The sequence below is a fragment of the Gadus morhua genome, chromosome 14 (genome assembly GCF_902167405.1).
Source record: "Gadus morhua chromosome 14, gadMor3.0, whole genome shotgun sequence".
Classification (NCBI taxonomy): Eukaryota; Metazoa; Chordata; class Actinopteri; order Gadiformes; family Gadidae; genus Gadus; species Gadus morhua.
The window spans coordinates 4,362,391-4,386,357 of NC_044061.1; the positions used below are offsets into that span (position 1 = coordinate 4,362,391).

The 23,967-nt window shown below is 45.4% G+C and overlaps 4 protein-coding genes across 7 annotated transcripts in view; 1 reads left to right on the forward strand and 3 right to left on the reverse strand.

Moving 5' to 3' along the window:
• c1qtnf4 (C1q and TNF related 4) overlaps positions 1-9,615 on the forward strand; it is a 17,365-nt gene extending 7,750 nt beyond the window's left edge. The window contains exons 2-3 of the mRNA XM_030378046.1: positions 4,647-5,011; positions 6,971-9,615. Of these exons, the coding sequence (XP_030233906.1) occupies positions 4,652-5,011; positions 6,971-7,813 (1,203 nt within the window). The 5' untranslated portion in view covers positions 4,647-4,651 and the 3' untranslated portion in view covers positions 7,814-9,615. The remainder of the gene's footprint in view (positions 1-4,646; positions 5,012-6,970) is intronic.
• A 231-nt stretch (positions 9,616-9,846) lies between these two features.
• ndufs3 (NADH:ubiquinone oxidoreductase core subunit S3) lies at positions 9,847-15,030 on the reverse strand. Its single transcript, XM_030378047.1, has 7 exons — positions 14,916-15,030; positions 14,560-14,628; positions 14,279-14,376; positions 12,877-13,026; positions 11,888-12,013; positions 11,245-11,364; positions 9,847-10,131 (listed from the first exon to the last, which is right to left on the reverse strand). Exons 1-7 carry the CDS (start codon positions 14,968-14,970, stop codon positions 9,973-9,975), a joined length of 777 nt encoding a protein of 258 aa, XP_030233907.1. The 5' UTR covers positions 14,971-15,030; the 3' UTR covers positions 9,847-9,972.
• A 408-nt stretch (positions 15,031-15,438) lies between these two features.
• On the reverse strand, positions 15,439-17,368 carry ptpmt1 (protein tyrosine phosphatase mitochondrial 1). The gene is made up of 4 exons (XM_030378048.1): positions 17,044-17,368; positions 16,789-16,869; positions 16,521-16,712; positions 15,439-15,757 (listed from the first exon to the last, which is right to left on the reverse strand). Exons 1-4 carry the CDS (start codon positions 17,188-17,190, stop codon positions 15,629-15,631), a joined length of 549 nt encoding a protein of 182 aa, XP_030233908.1. The 5' UTR covers positions 17,191-17,368; the 3' UTR covers positions 15,439-15,628.
• A 185-nt stretch (positions 17,369-17,553) lies between these two features.
• Positions 17,554-23,911, reverse strand: prc1b (protein regulator of cytokinesis 1b). 4 transcript variants are annotated; one of them, XM_030378044.1, is made up of 15 exons: positions 23,775-23,911; positions 23,373-23,505; positions 22,845-22,967; positions 22,468-22,701; positions 22,176-22,346; positions 21,421-21,570; positions 21,179-21,326; positions 20,942-21,078; positions 20,507-20,602; positions 20,252-20,398; positions 20,008-20,118; positions 19,707-19,823; positions 19,261-19,363; positions 18,951-18,985; positions 17,554-18,626 (listed from the first exon to the last, which is right to left on the reverse strand). In XM_030378044.1, exons 1-14 carry the CDS (start codon positions 23,783-23,785, stop codon positions 18,966-18,968), a joined length of 1,701 nt encoding a protein of 566 aa, XP_030233904.1. In that variant the 5' UTR covers positions 23,786-23,911; the 3' UTR covers positions 17,554-18,626; positions 18,951-18,965. The 4 variants fall into 4 exon arrangements, with proteins under 4 accessions (XP_030233904.1, XP_030233900.1, XP_030233903.1 ...); XM_030378040.1 differs by having other exon boundaries at positions 19,184-19,363; XM_030378043.1 differs by lacking the exon at positions 18,951-18,985.
• Between the last annotated feature and the right edge of the window lie 56 nt (positions 23,912-23,967).

Consider the following 23,967-nt stretch of genomic DNA (forward strand, 5'->3'; position numbering starts at 1 on the left):
ATTGCTCCTCCATTAAACACCCTGGTAAGCTCTTTGGGATCCTAATGATTGGTTGTTATTGCAGTGCCTTAATTACATTAAACACTACTGTAATTAGCCTCCATTGTGAGCGGTCGATTGAGCAGTGGTCGCCAAGAACCCCAATGTGGACCCCAAATTTACCACGTCGGAGAAACACACCGCAGACACACTGACCTTTATGTAAATCAGGTACAACGTGTTCCATGCAATTACATCAGGCACCCATGGAGAAAGAAATAATTTAATAGCAGCTCTAGGCAGCCATGACCCAACAGTGTTGTGAAGCCTGGTGAAAGGAAGCGCTGTGCGTGATTAGCGCCATAAAGGGGGAAACTGAAGGCATTAGAAACCGTTTTCTTTCCTCTGAAACCCACCGGTGAAGAGTTAACGCTGAAACACTGCAAGCTCTGCCGAGTTTTAACCTAATCGGATACAAAGATTGGTCCTTTTGTTGATCTGAATTCTAGATTTAGCCTTTTTTAAGTGCATTATTGATGTGCTAGGCGGGAAGCATGACTAGAGCTCAAAGGTGCAGTTGAAATGGAGAAGTAATTGGTGTGCTGCAGTGCATTAGGTTGTATTGATTCAGGGAGCAAGACTAGGTCTCCTGGATTGTCGTTAAACGGTAAAGCTTCTGATAATTGCCAGGGGGTCTTTATTCTTACAAATTTCTTTGTTACAATAACAAAACATCTTAATAAATATTGCGTCACCCCATACACTGTTTCTGTCGGTACACCACTGTGACTGAGACATACAGACTACAAAATGATGATACAAAATTAGCAACCACTTTTGTTTTATTACCTTGCCTTCCCTCGTGTTGTTGGTAACATAAATCTCCAACCAAAAATACTCGCATATCGTTTTGACACACCGCATAAATTATATCATATTTTCACAATCTAAAAAAACTAAACGCTATATAAAACTTTCATATCAATTAATGTATGTTAATTAACTATCTATCGCATGATTAGGCACCCCGATAACGACTGTGCATATGGCCCACTGATGAAAGCCCTTGAATTTGAGAATGTTATGAACACAGTATCGGTGGCAACACGTTTTGAGGCCCCGTCCACACGAAGCCGATTTCATGGCGAAACCGCAAAGGTCTTGTACGGTTCGGCCTTCCGTCCACACGAAGCCGGCGAATCCGCTGACCGAAACCGCAAACTTCTGAAACCACCCTCGGAGGTGGTTTCAAATCTACCCGGGTTCGTTTTGGACGCCTGAAACCGACTGAAACCGTAAACCATGACGTCATCGCCCCACCCCTCGACCCTCTAGCCAATGACTGTTAAGCCCGCGGAGTCTCAGAACTCACAACAACAAGGATTTCTGTACCAGAAGCAGCGCCCCTTATGGGCCTGGAATGTGTACTACAGCGTTTCTACAGATCTACCCGGTTTCACTTGGCTTCGTCTTTACGGAGATACTGCGAAACCGGATAGATCGAAACCGTAACGGTTTCGCCTGTTTCGGCTTCCTTTGAAAGATTTCCTTTCAAAGGAAATCTTTGAGATTGGCCATGTGTATTCCGTGGAGGGGGGGAGGGGGAGTTATTGCAACCCAGTCTCACGGAAATACGTGACACTGTCACGTCACGTCATTTAATCTATTCATTCGTGATCTGGGACACGTAATTTCAATTTTTTTCGTGCGAAAAGCACAAATTTCAAACTCAATTCTAAAAAGAAGAGATGACGCTACCCTTTTTCCGTCGCGGTTTGCCTACAGAGCAGCACACCTGCATTAAATATATCCGTGAATTGTCACAATTTCTCACAATCAAAGGCGAAAGTAGAAACGGGTGACCAAAAGCTGGCATATTGTTAGAAATGTGTGCCTTTTGGCACGAGAAAATTAAAATGACGTGTCCGAATGAATAGATTAGATGACGTGACAGTGTCACGTAATTCCGTGAGACTGGGTTGGTTATAGATTGAAAATGGGGAGCTCCAATGGGGAGTAAAAATTAGAACACCATGCAACAACAAATCTTAAACATTAAAGATTTATACAAAAATCTAAAACCATAATAGCATTTCCCATCATTGTGCACTGTGAAACACTATGCTGGCATCACGAGTGAGTAACACCAACATACAACATGTGCTCCCGCCTCCCGACCCTATTACTTGCCAAATATCAATCATCACTTCACCAGGGTGACACACGTTAGTGTATTCTCAACGACAACAAACGTGGACAAAAAAACAACCCGGAATCTCTCCTTGACCACATTGATGTAATCCCCTTGTTCCTTCAACATTGGCGCAGTGCGCAGTGGTTGTGGGCCAAGCCTCCCCGTTCTGACCTGCTTTCCCCTGGGCTCGCTAGGACCCTCAGTGAGCACTCCTCAGGGGCCCGCACCGCTCGGTGGATCGTTGTAGCCATTAGCGCCGCCGTCTGTGGTGTGAGCGGCCGATAGCTCCGCCTCGTCCTCCTCAGCCTCTTGTTGGTTCATTAAAGCGGGACGAGCAGACAACACGGGACGTCTCCCGGATAATAAAATACCTATTAATACCTCGCTCCTCTGCTGAGAGCAGTCTGCCAGGATGGTTTAAAAAAATAGTGGGGCAGCAGGTATACTAGCGGGGCGCGGCGGTTACATTACAGGGGTGCGTTTAATTGACTCACACACACTATGGACGTGCACACGCAGCCGTCCATACAAACAGATACATCAGCACACACGCACGCACGCACGCGCGCGCACACACACACACACACACACACACACACACACACAAACTTATCTCCAAACACATAAACTTTAACTAGTTGTGGTCCGTGTTTCAAGGGCAAAAGAGAAGGGTTTGTTTGGCCCACTGGTAGGAAATATGACAAGAGGACAAAGTCCTGACGGAGGAGCAGTGATAGATGGGCTGCATTTATACAGCACTTTTCTAACCAGTGGCCACGCAAAACATTTTACAATACCGCCTAACATTCACCCATTCATGCACACATCCACACATCGACGGCGGAGGCGACAGCCGGCTCGTCTGGAGAGGTCAGGGTGAGGTGTCCTGCTCAGGGACGCCTCACCACTCGGGGATCGAACATGCAGCCTTCAGTTTGGTTACCACCAGACGACTCGCTCTATCTCCTGAGCCACATGCCTGAGAGACAGAATGAAAGGACATACAGTATGACAGAGAGTCCTAATGTATGGGCAGGGGTAGAGGCCGGAGTAGGACATGTGACCTAGAGAACAGAGTCCTAATGTATTGGAAGGAATCCCAGCAGTCCCCCGGGGGCGAGCACTGTTGGTAGTAATAAGTATCAATGTGGAAGCTGTGCTCAATCAATATGAACCGAATGGGGGAGCAAAATGAATTCCACATGTTTAGTTCCGTTCTTGGCTCGAGCAAGCCTGGTTTATTCAGAGAGGTTACTGCTCTCTAAATAATATTATTATTATTTATTTTTTTCTTTGGCTCAAAACAAAGAAGCAGTAGCCTGACTGCTATGTTCAAGGCAGTATGTTTGTATGTCCATCGTTTAATTGCACTACAGGCTTTTTTTTTTGTATCTTCCTGTTTTGATCAGTATATGCCAATGTTGTTATCAATAAAAAAACATTTGCACAAGGCAAGCCGATGCACTTCGCCATGCTGATAAGAGCATTAAAATGACATTAATGTGATTAATCGCGATTAAATATTTTAATCGCTTGGCAGCACTAATATATATATATATTAGATAGACATAATAGAAGATAAAAATAATTAATTATGTGTATTCGATGTAATGGAGACAACATTGCAACAATAGGCTTTGTACTGGAAACCGTCATTCAACGTTTTCGACTGATGTCATCCCCTCGCTGTCTGTCCATTTTTCTCATTAAAGTATGGATGATCATTGGTTGAGTGCCTTCGTCTTTGCAGATCTCAATGAAACCCTCTCCAGAATTTATTAGAATAAATGTCTAGTGAATGAAAAGCTTTCCTACAATACAATAGATGGCTGCTACATGAAAGGCTCTACGAGAAAATAACAGAATAGATGCCTTTGGAATTAAAGGCTCTAACATAATACTTGCCTGTTGAATGAAAGGCTCTATTAGAATAGAATTGATGTCTGTTGATTGAAAGGCTCTAATTTAATGGAATAGAATCGATACCTTTTGTATGAAAGGCTCTAATATAATACTGCACAATCGATGGCTGTTGAATGAAAGGCTCTAATAGAATATATGCCTGTTGAATGAAAGGCTCTAACAGAATACATGCCTGAGGAATGAAAGGCTCTAATAGAATATATGCCTGTTGAATGAAAGGCTCTCATAGAATACATGCCTGTTGAATGAAAGGCTCTAATAGAAAACATGCCTGTTGAATGAAAGGCTCTAATAGAATACATGCCTGTTGAATGAAAGGCTCTCATAGAATACATGCCTGTTGAATGAAAGGCTCTAATAGAATACATGCCTGTTGAATGAAAGGCTCTAATAGAATACATGCCTGAGGAATGAAAGGCTCTAATAGAATACATGCCTGAGGAATGAAAGGCTCTAATAGAATACATGCCTGTTGAATGAAAGGTAATAGTTGAAAGGCTCTAACTGTTTCTATGAAGGGCTGTCCTAACCCGAGGCTCTCCTCTCACAGGTAGGATGCTCCTTCCTGCCGCTCTGATGCTGCCGGTGCTGCTGGCCCTGGGCTGGGCAGGGGGCGCCCGCGGCTTCGCCCGGCTCAACCAGGACGTGGCGCTGCGGTCGGCCTTCTCCGTGGCGCGCACCAACAGCATGGAGGGCGGGCCGAAGATGACGGTGACCTTCGACGCCGTCTACGTCAACATCGGCGGCGACTTCGAGGCGAAGGCCGGCCTGTTCCGCTGCCGCATCCCCGGGGCGTACTTCTTCTCCTTCACCGTGGGCAAGTTCCCCCACAAGGACCTCTCCGTCATGCTGATGAAGAACCGCAATGAGGTGCAGGCCATCGTCTACGAGGAGAACTCTGGGGAGGAGCGCAAGGTAACAAACCGGGGGTGCTGACCGTGTTGTGATATGGTCTGAAAAGTACCCCACTATGGATAGCGAGCTGAAATAATGATGACGAATAACTCATTTTTAGGACATTTTGGAAAGCAAAATATTTGATTAAATCTTGTTAAAGACCGTGAGGTAGTTAATACAAAGGAAACAAAGGTGAGGGGGAGTGACCATCGGGGAGAGTTTAGGATTGGCCATAGCCGAAGTCAGCCAAAGCAGGAGAGACTTATGCCGCTTTTCCACTGCATGGTACCAGCTCGACACGACTCGACTCGACTCGACTCAGCTCGCATTTTTTGCGTTTCCACCGCGAAAACATGGTATCTGGTACCTGAAGTGGCTGCTTTTTCTAGTTCCACCTCGCTCTAGGTTCCAAGTGGCTGAGCCGATGCTAAAAGGTGACGTCGGCAGACGGCCGGCCACTGATTGGCCAGAGAACGTGACGAAGTCACAAGAGCGACATGGCAACCATGCTGGTAACAGCCATAGCAGCGCCGCAGCCAACATATTCCACTTCTTCAACTTCTTCAACATGCCAGCTAATAATAGTAATGTTATCGATGTCCTCCATTGTTGTGATGTGGGTTCTGTCCATGTGTGGGTTGCGTAGGTGTTGTTTGCGTCGCGTACAAAAATACGTCACGGCCCTTTCGCGCAGCCGACCCTGCCCACGTCCAGGAGGTACTATTTGCGGTGGAAAACGACCCGTGCTGCTACCGTGTCGAGTCGTGTCGAGTCGTGTCGAGTCGAGTCGAGTCGAGCTACATGTGCGGTGGAAAAGCGGCATTAGTTAAATTGCAGTACACTGAAGGGTGAAGTGGACATGTCTGCAAGGCTGCCGGGCAGTTAAAGGAATCTACACACCAAGTCAAAGTCAGTCGATTGGCCTCGGTATCAGACTTCATGGCTACAGTAGCAATACTATCCAAGGAGAATGTTTAGAATCTCCTTTTCAATTGAATAGTAATCATATAAACAGGGTTTATTTAATTTTTAGATGATTGGATATCATAGCTACAATATTTCCACGCCAAATAAGGACTAAACGCTAAAGCCATAGTGGGCCCCCGCCAAGAGACATCCTAATTGGATGTTTCATCGCAGTATGTCCGCCGTCACGGTCGAAGGAGAATGTGTGGGTTTTTGCGATGAGAGAAATGATTAGATGGGAATTACATAATAATAATAATAATAATAATAAATGAAATTTATATAGCGCTTAATATGGTACTCTAACTCTCTTTTACATATTGGCCTATCAAAACTATATAAGACAGACTAGGAACAAAAAAGAAAAACAGAGGTTAAACATGAAGAATAAGGTGGGAGTTAGGTGGGGAAGGCTATTGTGAAAAGGTATGTTTTGAGGGCAGATTTGAAAGAAGAGAGGGTTGGAGAGACTTTGATGTGGGAGGGGAGTGAATTCCAAAGGGTGGGGGCAGCAACTGAGAAGGCCTGATCACCCCAAGTCCGTCGCTCAGTCCGTGGAACTTGTAGCAGGTTGGCAGAATTGGACCTAAGGAATCGGGAGGGGGCGTGGTGATGGAGGAGGTCGGCAAGGTAGGGGGGGGCTAGGCTGTTGGGGGCCTTGTAGGTGATGAGTAAGATTTTGTAGTTGATTCTGTGTTTAATTGGAAGCCAATGGAGTTCACGGAGGACAGGTGTGATGTGTTCTCTGGAGCGGGTACCAGTGAGGAGGCGTGCAGCTGAGTTCTGGACATATTGAAGTTTTTTGAGGACTTTGTTGGTGGTGCCGTAGAGAAGACCATTGCAGTAGTCAAGCCTGGATGAAATGAAAGCGTGGATGAGTGTCTACATATAGAGGGCAGTGCTGCGAGGCAGTGATGACTCATGGGTTATGCATGGGGACGGTATTGCTTGCATATGAGGAGGCTCCCGGTCTATTGTGACGTCTCTAAAGTCTACATTATTCCCGCTCAGGTGCAGAGCCAGAGTGTCATGCTGGCGCTGGACTTCGGCGACACCATATGGCTCCGTCTCCACGGCGACCCCCGCTACGCGCTCTACAGTAACACCGGACACTACACCACCTTCAGCGGCTACCTGGTCTACCCGGACACCTACGACTACCAGTCCCAGCAGCGCCGCCAGCACAGCGCCTACAACTCCCAGCAGGCACCGCTGCAGGAACACACCACGCCCTCCAAAGACAAAGCTGCCGCCGAGCGCGACGCGTTGGGACTGACCGACCAGAAGAGGCAGCAGGTGGAGGAGGAGGAGCACGTCAAAGAGGAGGCGGACGAAGAGGAGGATGTGGAGGAGGAGGAGGAGGATGAGGAAGAGGACGACCAGCGCTCCGCCTTCTCGGTGGGCCGCACCCAGAGCATCATGGGAGTGGACCAGCGGGGCCTGCCGCAGCACCAACCGGTCACCTTCGACGCGGCCTTCGTCAACATCGGCGAGGACTTCAACCTGACGCTGGGCGTGTTCACCTGCCGCGTGGCCGGAGCCTACTACTTCTCCTTCAACGTGGGCAAGCTGCCCCACAAGACGCTGTCGGTGAAGCTGATGAAGAACCAGCTGGAGGTCCAGGCGATGATCTACGACGACAGCCAGGGGGAGAAGGCCCTGCAGAGCCAGAGCCTGATGCTGGCCCTGAAGCCCGGGGACACCGTGTGGCTGTACTCCCACCAGAAGGACGGCTTCGGGGCGTACAGTAACCACGCCAAGTACATCACCTTCACCGGCTTCCTAGTTTACCCCGACGTCCCCACCCCCACAACCGTCAGCAGCCAATCAAAGGCCGGGGAGAGGAAACCCTAGCTGCCCAGGAGTTTGGGAGACAGGAGAGGGCCGCAGGTGGATGCCAGGGACTTGTACGAGATGGAGTAGGCTGTGGAGTGAGGACGAGGTCTCAGGAGTGGTGGGGTTCGTGGGTTGGACGCTAAGGTGGATGGAGGGAGTCTAAGGCAGGAGCTGGTGTGTAGATATATTTTGCTTTGCGGCAGACCTGCTGTACCGTCAGGGGAACCACCTGTCTTCAATGTAGAGCTGACTGCATCCCCAGGATTTTCCTTCATGGTTTTGAAGAACCACATGGATCCATGAATGACTGGCAGTGATGTTGAATGCTTCTTCTCCCGTTCTTTAGGATAAAAACGGACTGAGGAAAAATGTATAAAAAATTGTTGCCCTTGTATTTTTGATGGTTTACAAAGTGTGTGAAAATCATGTGGACAGTTTTGTGTGAAAAGCCGTATTTCATTTTATATTTCACTCAAGAGAATTGGTCACAGAGAGAGAGGGAAATAAAGAATGTGTCGAACTGTAGACAATATCCATTCTGCTTCCAATGTCTTTTAGCACATGCTTAATATATTACCCCGAGGCGACATGGCCATAATTTATCGCCCAATTCGAGCAAGAAAAATAACTTTATGTCTTCGGATACTGAACACTGTGGAGAAAAAAATAATTGCTCATCTCACGCCAATAACCATGTCTGTTCGATTTCAGACTGCCGCGAGACACACGACGTTGCTCATTTTGTAATCAACTCCGACTTAATTAATTCACCTCTTTCCGCTCGATAGGAGCCATTTGAATTAATACCACGTTAGGGTATAATATTCCATTTTCTTTGAAGCAATGCCATGCCACATGAGATCATCAGAGCTTAGACGCCAGATCCAGGCTGGTACACTTCTTACAAGCAAGACAGTTGAATTACTATAGAGCGTCCGAGACTTATTTGGTGTAATGTACCATGGCAATGAGGCCACAGTTGTCCGGGGAGAGCTCGTAACAAGGCACCAGCCCCCTGGATTCACAGTTCACACTCACACACTCAGCAACAGCAGACCTCCATTTCTCTCCCTCACCGCTAAACGGAATGGAAGCGCGCTGCGGCGCTAATGCGCGTCTGTGACAGTGAAGCGTCAGTGGCTTTGTGTTCCCCGTCGTTATCTGTAACGTGCACACCTGGTGAAACAGCGGGACAGATGTTTAATGTGAATGCTTCGGTTCTGCTAAATGGGGCCGAACTAAACCAATATAACTTTCTCTCTCAACTTCCACCCAGGGAATAGGTTGACCGCTACAATGGTGAGGAAAAGGAAACGGAGATGAACTTGTGGGAGATGAAATTGTGATAATTCTTTTGACAACCTCAAATGGGAGCTTGTGTTTATGCATGCATGCCGTAGGAAATCCTCTGAAATAAAAAAAAACGAAAAATACATTTCCACAGCTTGACAGTCCCGATCCATTACTTGTAACGATGTTCTAACGCAACGGAGGTTCTGTACAATGTGTTGGATGTATGCTTCTTATTCTCCAATAAAAAATGTCAATCTTGATGTCAATCGGAGCTGTGTGGACTTGCACACAAACTATTCAGAATCTGCAGCTGTTATTTTGATTTGGTGCAAGGAAAAAACAATGTATAGTGACAAACCAGCAATCTTTTATAAAAAATAAAAAAAACTACAATGGTTGGCTTGATCAGACACAATTATAAAAGTACTTATTGTTGTAACTGTAAATTGTGTGGAATATTTTGAATACTTCATCTGTAAACAAAAGCTTCAAAAACTTGCCAAAATAAAATGGAAGAAATATTTAAATACAGGCTTCCTGCTTATTTGTTTTCTTAATATTTCCTGACTTTTATCAGTTCTAAATTCTATTAAGTAATGGTCGGCTTTTCCAGTGTCAGGGTTTAGCTGCATCAAGATAGAAGGGGGCTTGACTCTGCTTATTCCATTGAAATTAACACAGAATGTAGGGTCTGAAGTCATCAGATAATAACTTTGTAGCACACGACAAACAAAAATAACCACCAGCAGACACTAGCACTGTGTTACTAGTCCATTTATTTACATAAATATTTCCATAGGCTTTTCCAGAAGGGTGGAGTTACACATACAGAACACACGGGGGCGCTAGAGTCGTTTGCTGCAGCGTCACCGCGCCCGGGCCGGTTACTTCTTCTCATCGGGGGCCTCTAGCTGTGGGGCTGCCTTGGCCTCCCGGTGAGCGGGGAACACCTCCCAGGGGGTGTTGAGGTCGAACTTGCGGAACTCCTGCGTCAGCTCCACGGGCTCGGCCACCACTCGCTTCACCTCGTCGTCGTAGCGCACCTGCGGACGCAAGCGGTCGGAGGAGGTCATGGTACTGCTGTGTGTTTACCTGCTTTTAAACTAGATGGTGGGAGGACTTTTACTAGAGCTTTATTAAAAGAGAGCTTCATCGAGAGAGAGAGAGAGAGAGAGAGAGAGAGAGAGCTTCATCGAGAGAGAGAGCTTCATCGAGAGAGAGAGCGAGAGCTTCATCGAGAGAGAGAGAGAGAGAGAGAAAGAGCTTCATCGAGAGAGAGAAAGAGCTTCATCGAGAGAGAGAGCTTCATCGAGAGAGAGAGCTTCATCAAGAGAGAGAGAGAGCTTCATCGAGAGAGAGAGAGAGAGAGAGAAAGAGCTTCATCGAGAGAGAGAAAGAGCTTCATCGAGAGAGAGAGCTTCATCGAGAGAGAGAGCTTCATCAAGAGAGAGAGAGAGCTTCATCGAGAGAGAGAGAGAGAGAGAGAGAAAGAGCTTCATCGAGAGAGAGAAAGAGCTTCATCGAGAGAGAGAGCTTCATCGAGAGAGAGAGCTTCATCAAGAGAGAGAGAGAGCTTCATCGAGAGAGAGAGAGCTTCATCGAGAGAGAGAGAGAGAGAGAGCGCGAGAGCGAGAGAGAGAGCGGAGAGCTATATCGAGAGAACGAGAGCAAGAGAGCTTTATCGAGAGAGAGCGAGAGCTTTATCGAGAGAGCTTTATCGAGAGAGCGAGAGCTTTATCGAGAGAGAGCGAGAGCTTTATCGAGAGAGAGCGAGAGCTTTATCGAGAGAGAGAGCGAGAGCTTTATCGAGAGAGCGAGCGAGAGCTTTATCGAGAGCGAGAGCTTTATCGAGAGTGAGAGCGAGAAAGCTTCATCAAGAGAGCGAGTTTTATGCAGAGCGGGTGAGAGCGAGAGAGAGCTTTATCAGGAAAGAAAGAGTGAGACAGACAGAACTATCCATCTATCTCTAGATAGAGATATATATTTTAGCGATCTATCTTTCAAATTATGTTAACATTATTCCTAATTTCATAAAATAAAATCCCACCTCAGTGTGTGATTGTTTGGAGTAGTATGGTTGTCCCATTACTTGTTTACATCGACCCATCGATAGCCTGGGACTAAACCCTTTTAACATGAAAGCAAGCGGGACTCACCTCAACATATCCAGACAAGGGGAAGTCCTTTCTGAAGGGGTGACCCTCGAAACCGTAGTCCGTCAGAATACGTCTCAGGTCGGGATGGTTGGCGAAGAACACGCCATACATGTCCCAGACCTGGAAGCACAAACACAAGGCTTTATACACGAGTCCTCTCCTCGCTGGTGAAGTCTTGTAGAGATGATGCCAATATATCAGGCTGTTGAGGAGATACTCAAGTCCATTATTCTGGAGGAAAATCAGATTGAAAGCCAAGACACACTTAACATGCCTCAGGCTTTGCAAGTGTTGTTGTAATTCCTATTGATTACCAACAGGTGGAAGCATTTTGTTTAAAACTAACGGTACAAATTAAACTCCCAACCCATTAAAACCGTTATTCAAGGTGCTTTTGGCCTTTTCTAACCAATCATTCAGAAAGGTCCTCATATCAAATGTGATTAAGAAAAAATACCACTAGCAACGGACAATGTGTAACGTAGACTTGAGATTTATACATTGTTTTTCACTGGGCCTGCAGTGCCAGAGCGAGTCAGAGTACGACGGTTTGCATGTTAATGAGTCCTGGGAACACTGATATTGGCGTTCGAGACACAGTTGTGAGAGACAGGGCGATGCCCGCGTGCCGATGGAAGCTCACCTCCCTCTCGTACCAGTTGGCGGCCTGGTGCACGCTGACTGCCGAGTCCACGGGGGTCAGCTCGTCTGTGTACGTCTTCAGGCGGATGCGGGAGTTGTAGCGCAGGGACAGCAGGTTGTACACAATCTGTGAGCCGTCGCACAGGAAGAAACAAAAGCTTAAGAAAAAGCACGAATGGAAATCACACCACCAACCTAAGTTGCTGTATTTTATTTTAACACACATTAACGGTGCTGTAGGAAAGATGTAAAAGCTATATATTTAGTGTCAGCTATTATGAAGTGAAATGATCTGTTCCAATATCTGTTAGTCTCTGTATGAGACTATTGGGATTTTAGACCGCTCCCGGCACCTTTCTGACCAATCAGGACATCTCTTCCCTGCTTGGTTAACTGAAATCTTTTTGCCTGTTAATCACAGGTGTCTGAATGCAACAGTTCTCATTGGCAAATAAATAAAAGGGAGGGAGCCCTTTAGTGCCATTTAATCCTAATAAAAAGAAAGTAGATAATGCGTTGTAAGGCCTGGTTCATGCAAGGCCCTCTCTTCCATATTCCATAAATGAAGGAGAATTTATCTGTCTGTAGTTCACGTTTGAACATCCAACGTGTGAACAATGGTATGTAGAAGAACTTTGGGCTGCTCGATTATGGGAAAGATCATAATCACGATTATTTTGGTCAATATTGAAATCACGATTATTATTTTTTTTTTTTTGTAACTGAGAACTGGTCAAAGATGGTCAAAAAGAAAAAGTTCCAATCTAAAATGATACACAGATATGTATCCAGCTGTTCTGCCCTTTCTATAAAACATAAAAAAAATAAAGTAATAAATAAAGTAAAAACAAAATCGACAAACTCGATTATGTTTGACGCTAAAATGGAAATCGCGATCAAAATTCGATTTATCTCCCAGCCCTAGAAGAACTATGTGTGTGCGTGCGGCTCCGTCAGACCCGAGTGTGTGTCTGGTGCCCTGAGCCTCACCTCAAAGCGGTTCTCCCGCGAGGGGATGTCCACGGCGGTGAGGTCGATCATGCTTCGGAACTGGGCGTTGGTGTGGTCCCGGAGGAAGGTCAGCATGGGAACCACGCCGTCAGAGTGGATCATCACCTCCAGCTCGTTGTAGCACGTCACCTGGAACACAAACACACACACTTTAGCAAGATGCATCTCTTCCCCGTTATGACCTTGGAGGACGAAACATTTGCGCAATATGTTTTATTATATATGTGAATCCACGTTATTTGACTCAAAATGTAAGGGGCAGTCCACCAATCTAACACATTGAGGCTCCAGTTGGTGTAGTTGGAAAAAGTTTTTAAATCACTTGCTGTAACAAAAATAAATCAATATAATCATTTTTGATACAGTTTGACCAAATAACTGGTTTCGCATCCGTTTGCTAAGTCGTGAGTTGGCGGAAGGACGAGTATTTTGAGAAGACTCCAACCCCCCCTGGCATTCTGCAGCCGAGCTGCTACCAGCAGACTAACAGCAGACTGACGAGGGAGAGAACTTGGCGTTCCCACAGGGACTTCCTTGGATGTATCAGGAAACTCTAACGATACATAACATGTATTCGTATTGAACCGAATCGGTACGGACGTCACGGTTCGCTGCATTGATTCACACGGAGAATACACGTAAAATTAAATAAATCTTCCGTGCAAATTAATCAATGTAATGCCGAACTAATGTTAGATCCGCGGAGGTGATGTGGGGTACTTGTTGTTTGTTTACATCTTAGATTACACAGTTCAGGCTGTTGCAGCTAGCTCAGGGGAGAGACTGTATGACACTAGGCGGTACAACCTGAGACAATAAAAAATAATTGCCATCTGCATCCATGGTAGACCCTAGATCCATTCAACGGCAGACCCTACATCCACCACAGAGCCCTACATCACCGGTAGAGCCTACATTCACGGCGACGCCGTACATCCACGATAGAGCCCTACATCCGCATCCAAGGAGGGGTCTTTGTAAATGGCTACACCGTTAGTGTGTTTCTTATTTGCATATTGGAGAAGCAGCTTGCGGTCATAACACTCTTCGGCCAACCGACGAGGCAGGAAAGGGATGGAAAATGTGTCATTGATGGCACGTGACAATATAAACCACGTTCAATTAAATGACATTTTATTGGAAGATTGCCCAAAATTGTTTGAAAGTTCTTTCCCACTACCCCAACGGGAGCCTCAATGTGTTAATTGGTGGACTTCCCTGTACAAACCCCCGCCGGACACTGATTAAAAAAAGAATATGAACGAGTCAGTCATGGATTCTTCCTTATTAGAGATCTCAGATAACCCATTAAAACACGCACAGCAGCCAGAGATTCGTAGTAGGCTGTGCATAATTCACAATTCAGTATTGTTTTACTCACCTCAACCTGCTGAACATATTTGGGCATCATCTCAGCCACATACTCTCCAAACGCTGCAAGCTGGTTGTGAGTGACAGCATCCTTGGCCCGGACTGTGGCTGTAAAGAGGATAGAGGAATCAAGAAGAAACTAACTTTAGAGTCAGTCAGACTCACAGCCCGAGTATCAACCGTGTATCTGGTGCATGTTTCTGACCTAGGATGCATGTCTACTACCACCGTGAACATGATCGGTCTATACCACAAGTGTAATTTAATAATGTAATATAAAAGTATAAATACGTTTTGTTTCAGTGGAAGTCGTCTCCAGTCTCGCCTGCTGCTGGATGATACCTGCACTCCGGCTTGCGACTGGAAAATAAAAGGTTGATATCATGAACCTGGAATAGATCACTCAGCATGATAAGAGGAGATAGTATATATTACTATTACTACACACGTCCGTTATGTCATACATCTGAACGCCAGAAAGGATTTTTGCAAGAGTTAGCATTAGCTAGCTCAGAGGTCATCCTGGAGACACTGGGTCGGTGAACACGGGACCACTGACCCTGTATTGGTAGTTCCCCGTGTCGTCTGTGTATATCATGAGGATAAAGTGAATTGCCGAACATGAAAGGTGTCTAAGATATACTCACTGTTTAGACTTCTCCCCAGCCCTCCGCGGACACATCGCATCAACGACGCCGCCATGTTGGATAATGTTGTCTGCGATCTGCGTCTGCGCAGTGAGAGCGTCAACTAGATTGTTCGTGGCTCTTTGTCGCCATCTATTGTACGCTGTATGTTATTTAATGTCTATATGACAGAATCTGGTAACATAGGATTTATAGTTCACACCATTAAAAAATAAATAAATAAAAAGAATTGGTGCTTTATCAGGAAACTAAACACATGTACTTGCATGGCATGGAGTTGTTTTGGGAAAATCCATTTACAAGTGGAATAACGACATAACTTAAAAGGGTAAACATAGGTCAAATGTTTTACCAAAGGTAAAAAAGTAAGGGCCAAAGTAACATCTCAAATTACTCTTTAATTGAGGTACATAAGAGTTACAAATATGTTGTTTGTTGTATGATGTGTAAATCCCAATATGTTTGAAGGACATCATGATACATTGAGAGAAGTTTGACGGGTACACAATAATGAGAAAGACAATCAGAAGAGCTTCATTAAATATTTATTTTCTGAATTGGCAAGTTTCACCAATGCCTCATATGAAAAATAAAACATTGTTTTGTGCGCATTTTATGAACATTTTACAATGTAAAAAAAAAAAAAAAGCTGATGAAAATGTACAATTATATCTACTAGGAAATATGAATCTCCTCCAGTCCTGGAGGCGTTCTCAGCTGGAGTCCTCACACACCTGCTGGCGGTACCTCCCGAGCGCGGCCCGCTGGGCCGAGTGGATCAGGACGTGGGGCCGGAGAGTGACCAGCCTGTGGCGGGCCTCCTCGGGGGTCCAGTAGTGGAGCTGGTGGGGTTACGACGTCAACAGAACTCTTATCAATAGGGTTCGACACTAGCCTGAGTGTACCCATGCTGCCCTTGCGCGCAATTTCATTTTGCGCTGCTAGGGCAACCCGGATTCCATGGATCCGATTTTCGCGTGAGATAGGGAACCGATCACAGAACGGGGACTGGCGGCAAGACGATGACGACGTATATTCGACACACCCATCGTCTTCTTCCTCATCGAATTTCTGTCGTTCTACATACGTCATCTGGTATAATTGATACGAGTACAGTGTATAGGGTAATAATGTTCTGTTATTGTATGTTGTACTTCCTTGCACTTAAAAAAATATATAGTACTAAGCATTGTGTAACATCCATCTTACTATTGTTAGTGCTTGGCACCTGGTTCTATGAACATACTTACTGTACCGACAGCGATATATTGTTTCTCTTTCTTCTGACAATTGTACTTATTGTAAGTCTCTTTGGATAAAAATGACTGCTCAATGCCCTAAATGTAATACACTTACATATAATAATATATTATAGTGCCTATGGTTTTAATCTTATGGTTAGGTTTAAGTAAGAAGCTGAATAATTCAGCAGCTAGAACTACCAAACATTAACCAAATAAAGGCCGCCAACACTTTGACGTACTTAAAAACCTAAAACCAAGGGGTACGCTAAACACATAAGTCAACTCAAACGCTTCAGTGTAGCAGTGGAGGACTTTTTGATGTTGTGAAACCATGAGCTACTGCAGTGAGTGTGCGACTGACCCGTATGAGATAGGCAGCGACCAGCGTGGCACTGCGACAGCGCCCGGCCTTACAGTGGACGTACACACTGCTGCCCTCCTCTCTGTGGCGCATGACAAACTCCACGCCCCTGTGCAGGTTCTCCAGGCTGGGTACCCCCGTCAGGTCAACGGTGCTCAGCCTGAGCTGCTCCACCCCTGCGTCCCCCCACTCCTACGGGCAGAGGACGTTGCGTTACATGGACTGGATTTACTGGAATGGGATTGCATTTAAATCCTCATATACTCACCTCAGCAGAGTTGCAGAAGTATTTAGTTTCGTATTCTTCGTTCATGGTAATGACCCCTCTGACGTTTTCTTTTTGGACCAACTAGAGAAACAAATAAAACCAGAGATTAAAATGAAAGATACTGGCTGATGAAATGAAACCAGTGACATTCATCAGAGACCATTATATTAGTATATTATATGTGATCATCTACTTATGTATATCATTCAACTGTCCATTGCTACGTGTTTAGATATATTATACAGCATAGTTTACCTCTTTTGTCATTGATTTAAAGGGCAGGGCTCCCAGTATGACGGTCTGGTCCACTCGGGTGAACCACTGCCTAGAGGACACCTTCTCCATGACCACATTGTAGGCTAAGGTGGGGTAAAACAGCAGCCTGGCCAGCGCTCCAGACATGGTGATAGATCTTAAAGAAATGGTCTCTAAAAATGAGTCATGTAGGACCGGATGCACACGTTCTTTTAGGATACATGTGATAATTGCATTGCTACATTCATCCCAAGAGTTTACATGTTGTGTACAGTTGGAAGATCACCAACCTAACATGACATCCGGGTTTCTTCTTCGCTTGTGATTTGAGAATAGGGGATTTGCTGCCATCCACAGGAATGGCAAGAGCAGTGCATGGTTCAGGCAAGTTTGAAATTACATTAATTAGTACATTTAATATTTTTTGGATTACTTTTCAAATTTAACTTTAGGTCATCTAGCAGTCACTTTTATCCTAAGCGACTTCAAATAAATACATTTGTCAGAAGATTCTATTGTGAGATTTTATTGTGAGCGCAAAATACATTAGGCTTATGGAATGAGTCTTTGGATAAATAAAAACTATTTTTAAAACAATACAACCAACAAGGGGCAACAGATACATTAGTCGTCATTGTGGCTGATGTAGAAATTAATTAATCGTTGTCATTAAATCATTATAAACATGGGTCAATTCATCAACACTCCAGTTTAGACTAGCTGGCATTTCAGTAATGCTCATTTATATTACACTAACAGCAAAACCTTCTATTCCATTGTTGAACAATCTAATTCTTAATTTATGTCTATTTATTTACAATTCCTAGTTTAAAAGACAAATAGAAACAAATCCCACATTTCACAAGCTGTTTTATATAACCCTACATATTAGAACAGCAGCTTGTTAAAATGTCAGGGAGAAGCAAAAGAAAGACAATATTTACACCAGTATGTATGTGCATGCACACATACATAAAATATACATAATACTTTAGGAAAATGTGAATGCAAAATAGCATTATTGGACATAGAACTAAACTATGCAATATATAAAAGTGCAAAAATACAAAACATTTGGCCTGTGACCCTCAATTGCATATTAAAAAGGAGTTTCATGAGCCCACCCTTCCCATCCTTCAATTGTATGCTTTATAAGAAACATTACAGTGTATGGATACACCATTCATATCTACTACACTGCAATACCTAGCTAAAATAGTGTTGCTTAAAAAGGTAAGATAGAATCATTTCCCACACCAAGGCAGTGATAACGTAGATGATTTTTTCTGTAGTGTACAGGCAAAACCCACAACAGAAGAATGAATATAAAACTCTGCAACCATTCCATGTGAAAAATTTGACTAGGGATTTGAGAAAATCCGACGTAGAAGTTTGACATTTTTACACCAAGATTAGGGTTGACTTAATTCAATTAATTAAGAAATTGAGTAAAAAGGTAGTTCTTCATCTGATAGGATTGGACATTAGGTCAATCTCAATCTGGAGGACGGTCAGAGGTGGGAGACAGTAGAGTTTATGACGTCTTGCTCTCCTTTGGAGTTAGCGGTCTTGGAGAGGTCGCGCTGTGGAAAGATAAACCAAAGTATGTTACCATGAATAAGGAGGAAGGAAAGAATCAGCACAAGCCAGTGAGGAGTGGTTTTTGCTTGCCATTTCAAAAAGGTGCGATGTCTATCCATCTACAGGTATGTGGTAAGGGAGAGTTAGTGGTTAAGTGGATTAAAAACTAATTTTACACGCGGAAAAACAGCATCAAACAACGTATCCAGAGACGAAATCTCCTTAACAGGAGAAAGGCAAGCTTTTGGCGCAGATTCCATTAATGCCATGCAAAGTATATAGGTTTAGAGTTGGCATCACACTAATGGCTAGAAAGGCAAACACACCTTGCCTGAACAGATTCAGTGTTGACCAAGTCCTTCTAAAACATAAATGTACATTAGTACACCGTGTAACACCACATACACTACTGAGACGCCAACATATGTGTAGCTTCTAGAGCCAATAATAACCCCTGATTGCTTCGCATAAGGGACGCAACATAACGATGTATTACACTGCTGGATGGGGAATCTAAAAAAAAAAAAATATTCAAGAAATTTCAAAAAAAGTCAATTACCAGAAATTCAGAATAAGTGGTGGCAACAGAGGTTATGCTGGTGTTACGCTTTGGACTAGCAGGGGTCATCAACGCACCGCTCACAGGCGACGCCTTGACCTCGATCATGTTCTCCCGGTTCCACCGCTGGTGCCCAGCGTGGGGGGGTTTGATGCGGCCTGGGGTCCGGGGCGCCAGGATCTGACGTGTGGAGAGAGAGAAAGAGAAAGAGAAAGCGGAAGAGAAAAAGAAAAAGAAAGAGAAAGAGAAAGAAAAAGAGAAAGCGAAAGCGAGACACAGAGAGACAGAGACAGACAGAGACAGAGACAGAGACAGAGAGAGAGAGAGAGAGAGAGAGAGAGAGAGGATCAGACACGAGCACACAGAATTAATTTGTGCATTTCAGTGAAGACTCCATTAAAGTAACAGACCGAAGACACAAGTTTGTTTCCATTACAGAACGAGCATCGTCAAGGAGCATTCCACTTGATCCCTTGTCGATGACAAGCGTCCATGCACCGTCGACCTTCGCGGGGAAGCCTACCTTATTGGCTGACAGCGGAGGGCGGGACATAGCCGGTGAGCGACAGGTGGAGATGCCGTAAACGGAGCGCGACGTGCTGTTAGAGGCGGTGCTGGAGAGGCTGGAGGTAGCGTTAAACTGGAAACACATTCAAATGGGAATAGCCGCGTGGGTTAATGACAGCACAACAACCCCTCGCTGACCAGTTAGTCTTTACACTTGGAAGGTACGCCCTTGGCTTGCGTGTAGGTCTCTAGAGCCATCTTGACTACTAAAAGCCAGGCGACGCGTTTATACCATTGTAAGAACTAGGGGGGCTCACCCTCCGCGTTTTGTTGGCCGTCGGGGTGCCGAGCAAGCGTCGCTTGGCGGGCGTGCGTACCGACGTGCCGTACAGCATGTCCTCCTCCGTCTGCTTGCTCTTCTTCAGTTGCTGTGGAACGTTATAAACGAGAGAGTTACAGACGCTGCATCGGCTTTCATTTCCTACGGCCTACGGCGAAGGCGCGTTTTACTTTCGTCTTCTTCAAAACGTGTCCCGTAGATAAAGCGCTATATTTATTCACCCGCTCTTGTTTCTCGTTCTCCTTGTCTACGCGGTGCGACTCCCACTGCTCCTCCACGTACTGCATGAACTTCTGCCCGCTCACCAGGAACTCTCGGCCCTGCTCGCTCTCCCAGGCCTCGATCTCCGACGTCAGCTTCTTCTCGAGCTGTGTGTGGGGGGGAGACACACAGGGGCCCGTCGGTTAATGCCATCGTCGGGTGCAAACTGTACACGGTCAGGTGTCACTTTTGAACGTGGACCATCGTCTCCTTACCTTGGGGAGACTTTTCGACAACTCGGTCCTCTGCTTCTCCTCTTTGAGGAGGTTTCCTCCCCGGTTTGTGAACCTCGTGGGATCTGTTGCTTTTTTCTGGGAATGAAAGGAAAAACGGATGGTCAATTAAAAACAGTAACTTTTTACACACAAGAATGGACCCCGGCCAGAAACTTGATATCAATTATACTTTTATTTTGAGATTTCCCAACCCTATAACCAATAATAGTGTATTCATCATTAAATTAATTGGCGTGGAAAGTAAAAGGCCAAGATATGCATAAACTAGCCACAATGTTTAAACATGAGTACACTAACTTCAGATACTGCAGACCCCTGGGTGTTATCATTAGACATGCCCACTTCTGCCATTGCTGTGAAACGGGTTAAACAGCATTTCTCTGGTAATATTTGAAAGAGTGCAATCAGTCTCACCTCGAGGTCCTGGAAGAGTCTCCAGCTTTCTTCCCACTGGTGGACGCCCTCAAACAGCGCTTTGTGGTCTTCATAGTGCTGCCTCAGTCGCTGGATCTCATCATCATGGAGACCCAGCAGCTCCTCTGTAAAATCCTCTGGGAAAGAAAAAAGGGCCCATGTTCAGCATTTACTTTAGACAATAAACCTCTCATTTGTGATGCTGTAAAGTACAATTACAAAGGGGGATACCCTCACCACTGTAATACGGCACAAACTCCTGTCGCTGGTCCATGCTCAGGAAGCACTTTGTCCAAAACACGGCGATCTCGGAGCGGATGGCTTCCGTCACGTTGCGCATGTTCAACAGCTTGAGCTCCTCCAGTCGCTGAGCCTCTGCTTGTAGCTGAAAGGGAGGGAGTGATGCAACATGAGCCGGCCTGGTTGCAAGTGCAACATACAGGGGGGGGCGATTCAAACACTGGTGCCTTTTCACTCACCACGTCGAGATTCCGTTTCTTTGACATGACCATGTGCGGGGAGAAGGCCTCCCGCTCCTCCTGGGAGACCTGCAGTCTGTCCCACAGCCTCTGGATCCGCTCCCTGTGAATCTCGCACTGGGCCTCGTTCTCAGCCCGGTGCCCCTCCAACTACGGCGTCGCCGACGACAGACAAGGGCCGCCGGTTAGTGGGTCAGCTTAGCTCAGGAGGTAGAGCAGCAGTCTTGTAACCGAAAGGTTGCCAAGTTCGATCCACAGCTCCTCCTAGCTGAGTGTTGAGGTGTCCCTGAGCAAGACACCAAACCCTAACTGCTCCTGACGAGCTGGCTGTCTCCTTGCATGGGTGACTCTGCCGTCGGTATGTCAATGTGTGTATTAAACGATGTAAGACGCTTTGGATAAAAGCGTCTGCTAAATGCCCTAAATGTAAATGGTTAGGAAAGCTAAGCACCCATTGCTTTAACACAGAGCCGATATTTTTTTTATGTCAAGTTCCATAGACACACATCAGCTATTCTCTCTCTCACACACACACACACACACACACACACACACACACACACACACACACACACACACACACACACACACACACACACACACACACACACACACACACACACACACACACACACACACACACACACACACCCCTTTTTAGGAAAGTTGCCAATAATAGCCAAGTGTTCTCCATCTAAAGGAGTATATTTTTCTTGGACGATTCAACGTTGCCGTGATGCATATTAAATGCTCACCTGACAGAGCAGCAGCTTGAGAAAGGTTATGTTGTCTCTGGACAGGCAGAAGGCCTCATCATCCTCGCACACAATGTCCTTTTCAAAGCTGGTCTCAGGAACCTGATCCAGGTCGTCCATGCATAGGATGATCTGTCTCTTGATGTCCACAAACTCGGCGTGCCGCCTCCCCTGAAAAGACATCCATCACGATAAATAAAGATTCCTGCCACCTATATATCTTTCTTGACATTGTCGAAAAGTAAAATAAATAAAAAGGTTCATTCTAACTAAAGGTTTGGGTTATTCCCACCTTCTCAGCCATCTGGTTGGTTACGTGTTCCCGGAAGCCTTCCAGCTGTTCCAGTGAGGGGACAGAGTCTTCGTTGACCCTGTATGGCATGGAGCACAGGATGTCACAGAGGTCGTGGTCCTGCTCCATCAAGGCCTTCAGCTGCTGCACGCGCTGGCTCTTCTCCAACACCAGCGCCTCCACGCGTGTGCGGATCTCCTTCTCCAGCTGAAGCATAGTGCTGCCGGCCTCTTCCTGAACACACCAGGACCAAAAAGAGGTTTACTTTAGATTGTCCAGATTTGTAACCTATTGGCAACAGCCATTGACTTTATGAGCCAATAGGTCTCTCATCAGCAGTTCTGAACTTACTGGTGATATGTTTTTGTTGTGCTAACCTCAAATCTGGGTAATTGAAGTTCCAAGCAGAGTTTCGCCATTTCGCTGCGGCATGTTTCAATGCTGATCATCAGTCTCTTTTTCAGAGCCTCCTCCTCTGCAACCATCATATCCAGTAAACTCTATGGTGGTGGAAACAATACCAGCAAATTTAACAGATATATCACACACGAAATATATAAATCCAACCTTGAACAAGTCCTTGCATTTTCTATTTTTAGCTTTGATGTGCATTGGTCAATTTATAAATGTCATAAAACAGCTTTGCAGGGCCTTATTGGCATAGAGAGTTAAAGAGTTAAAGTTTCGATAGGCGTAACAGTCAAGGCAGATAATGCTAAACGACCACTCCCTCCGATCAGACGGTAGGGACAGGCCAACGTAGGTTTCAATTTAAAACCAAGCAATAGGAATAACAAACAACAAAGTTGATCAAGTTTATTTTTACTAATATAACAGAGTAGAAATCTGAAATTTCGTGCATTTCGACCATTATGAAACGCAAGGAATGTTAAGAGAACAATCACCTTAATGTGACTCTTGACGACATTGGTCCTCTGCAGCCTCTGATCCTCGGAGATGCCGATCTCCTCCCAGATGTCCTTCAGGTGGTGTAGGGCTTTATTCAAGCAGGTCACCGACTCCGCTGCGAGCACCTCACTGCAGAGGGACACCCCAAAGCATGACCAAAACCCTAAAACATGAGCATCTCCCAACTCATTCATGATTTCAGAAAACTACACATAAACGACGAATATGTAATACACAGATGATTGCGTGAGTCTGGGTTTCTATGGCACTGAATAAGTTAGCAATTAGGCTAACTGGCTAACAAGTAGTGCGACGCCCCGTTGTATAATGTGTTTACAACTAAAGCCATGGTTGGAAATAACATCAGTATAAATCTCATAAGCGTTATACAACGTTACCTCTTTCTCATCGTTAATTCCCAGGTTTTTAATGGTTGTCGAGGACTACAAAAACTTCAACGCAGCGCTGTCCGCTAACCGTCAGCCTCAAAGCAGCAACGTCCACCCAGTGTTGTCTGTGTCTCAGATTCAAAACACGCGTGTCAACGCAGGCTGCGCTCTCATTGGCTAGTTTTGGGATGCGTGCGCAGCT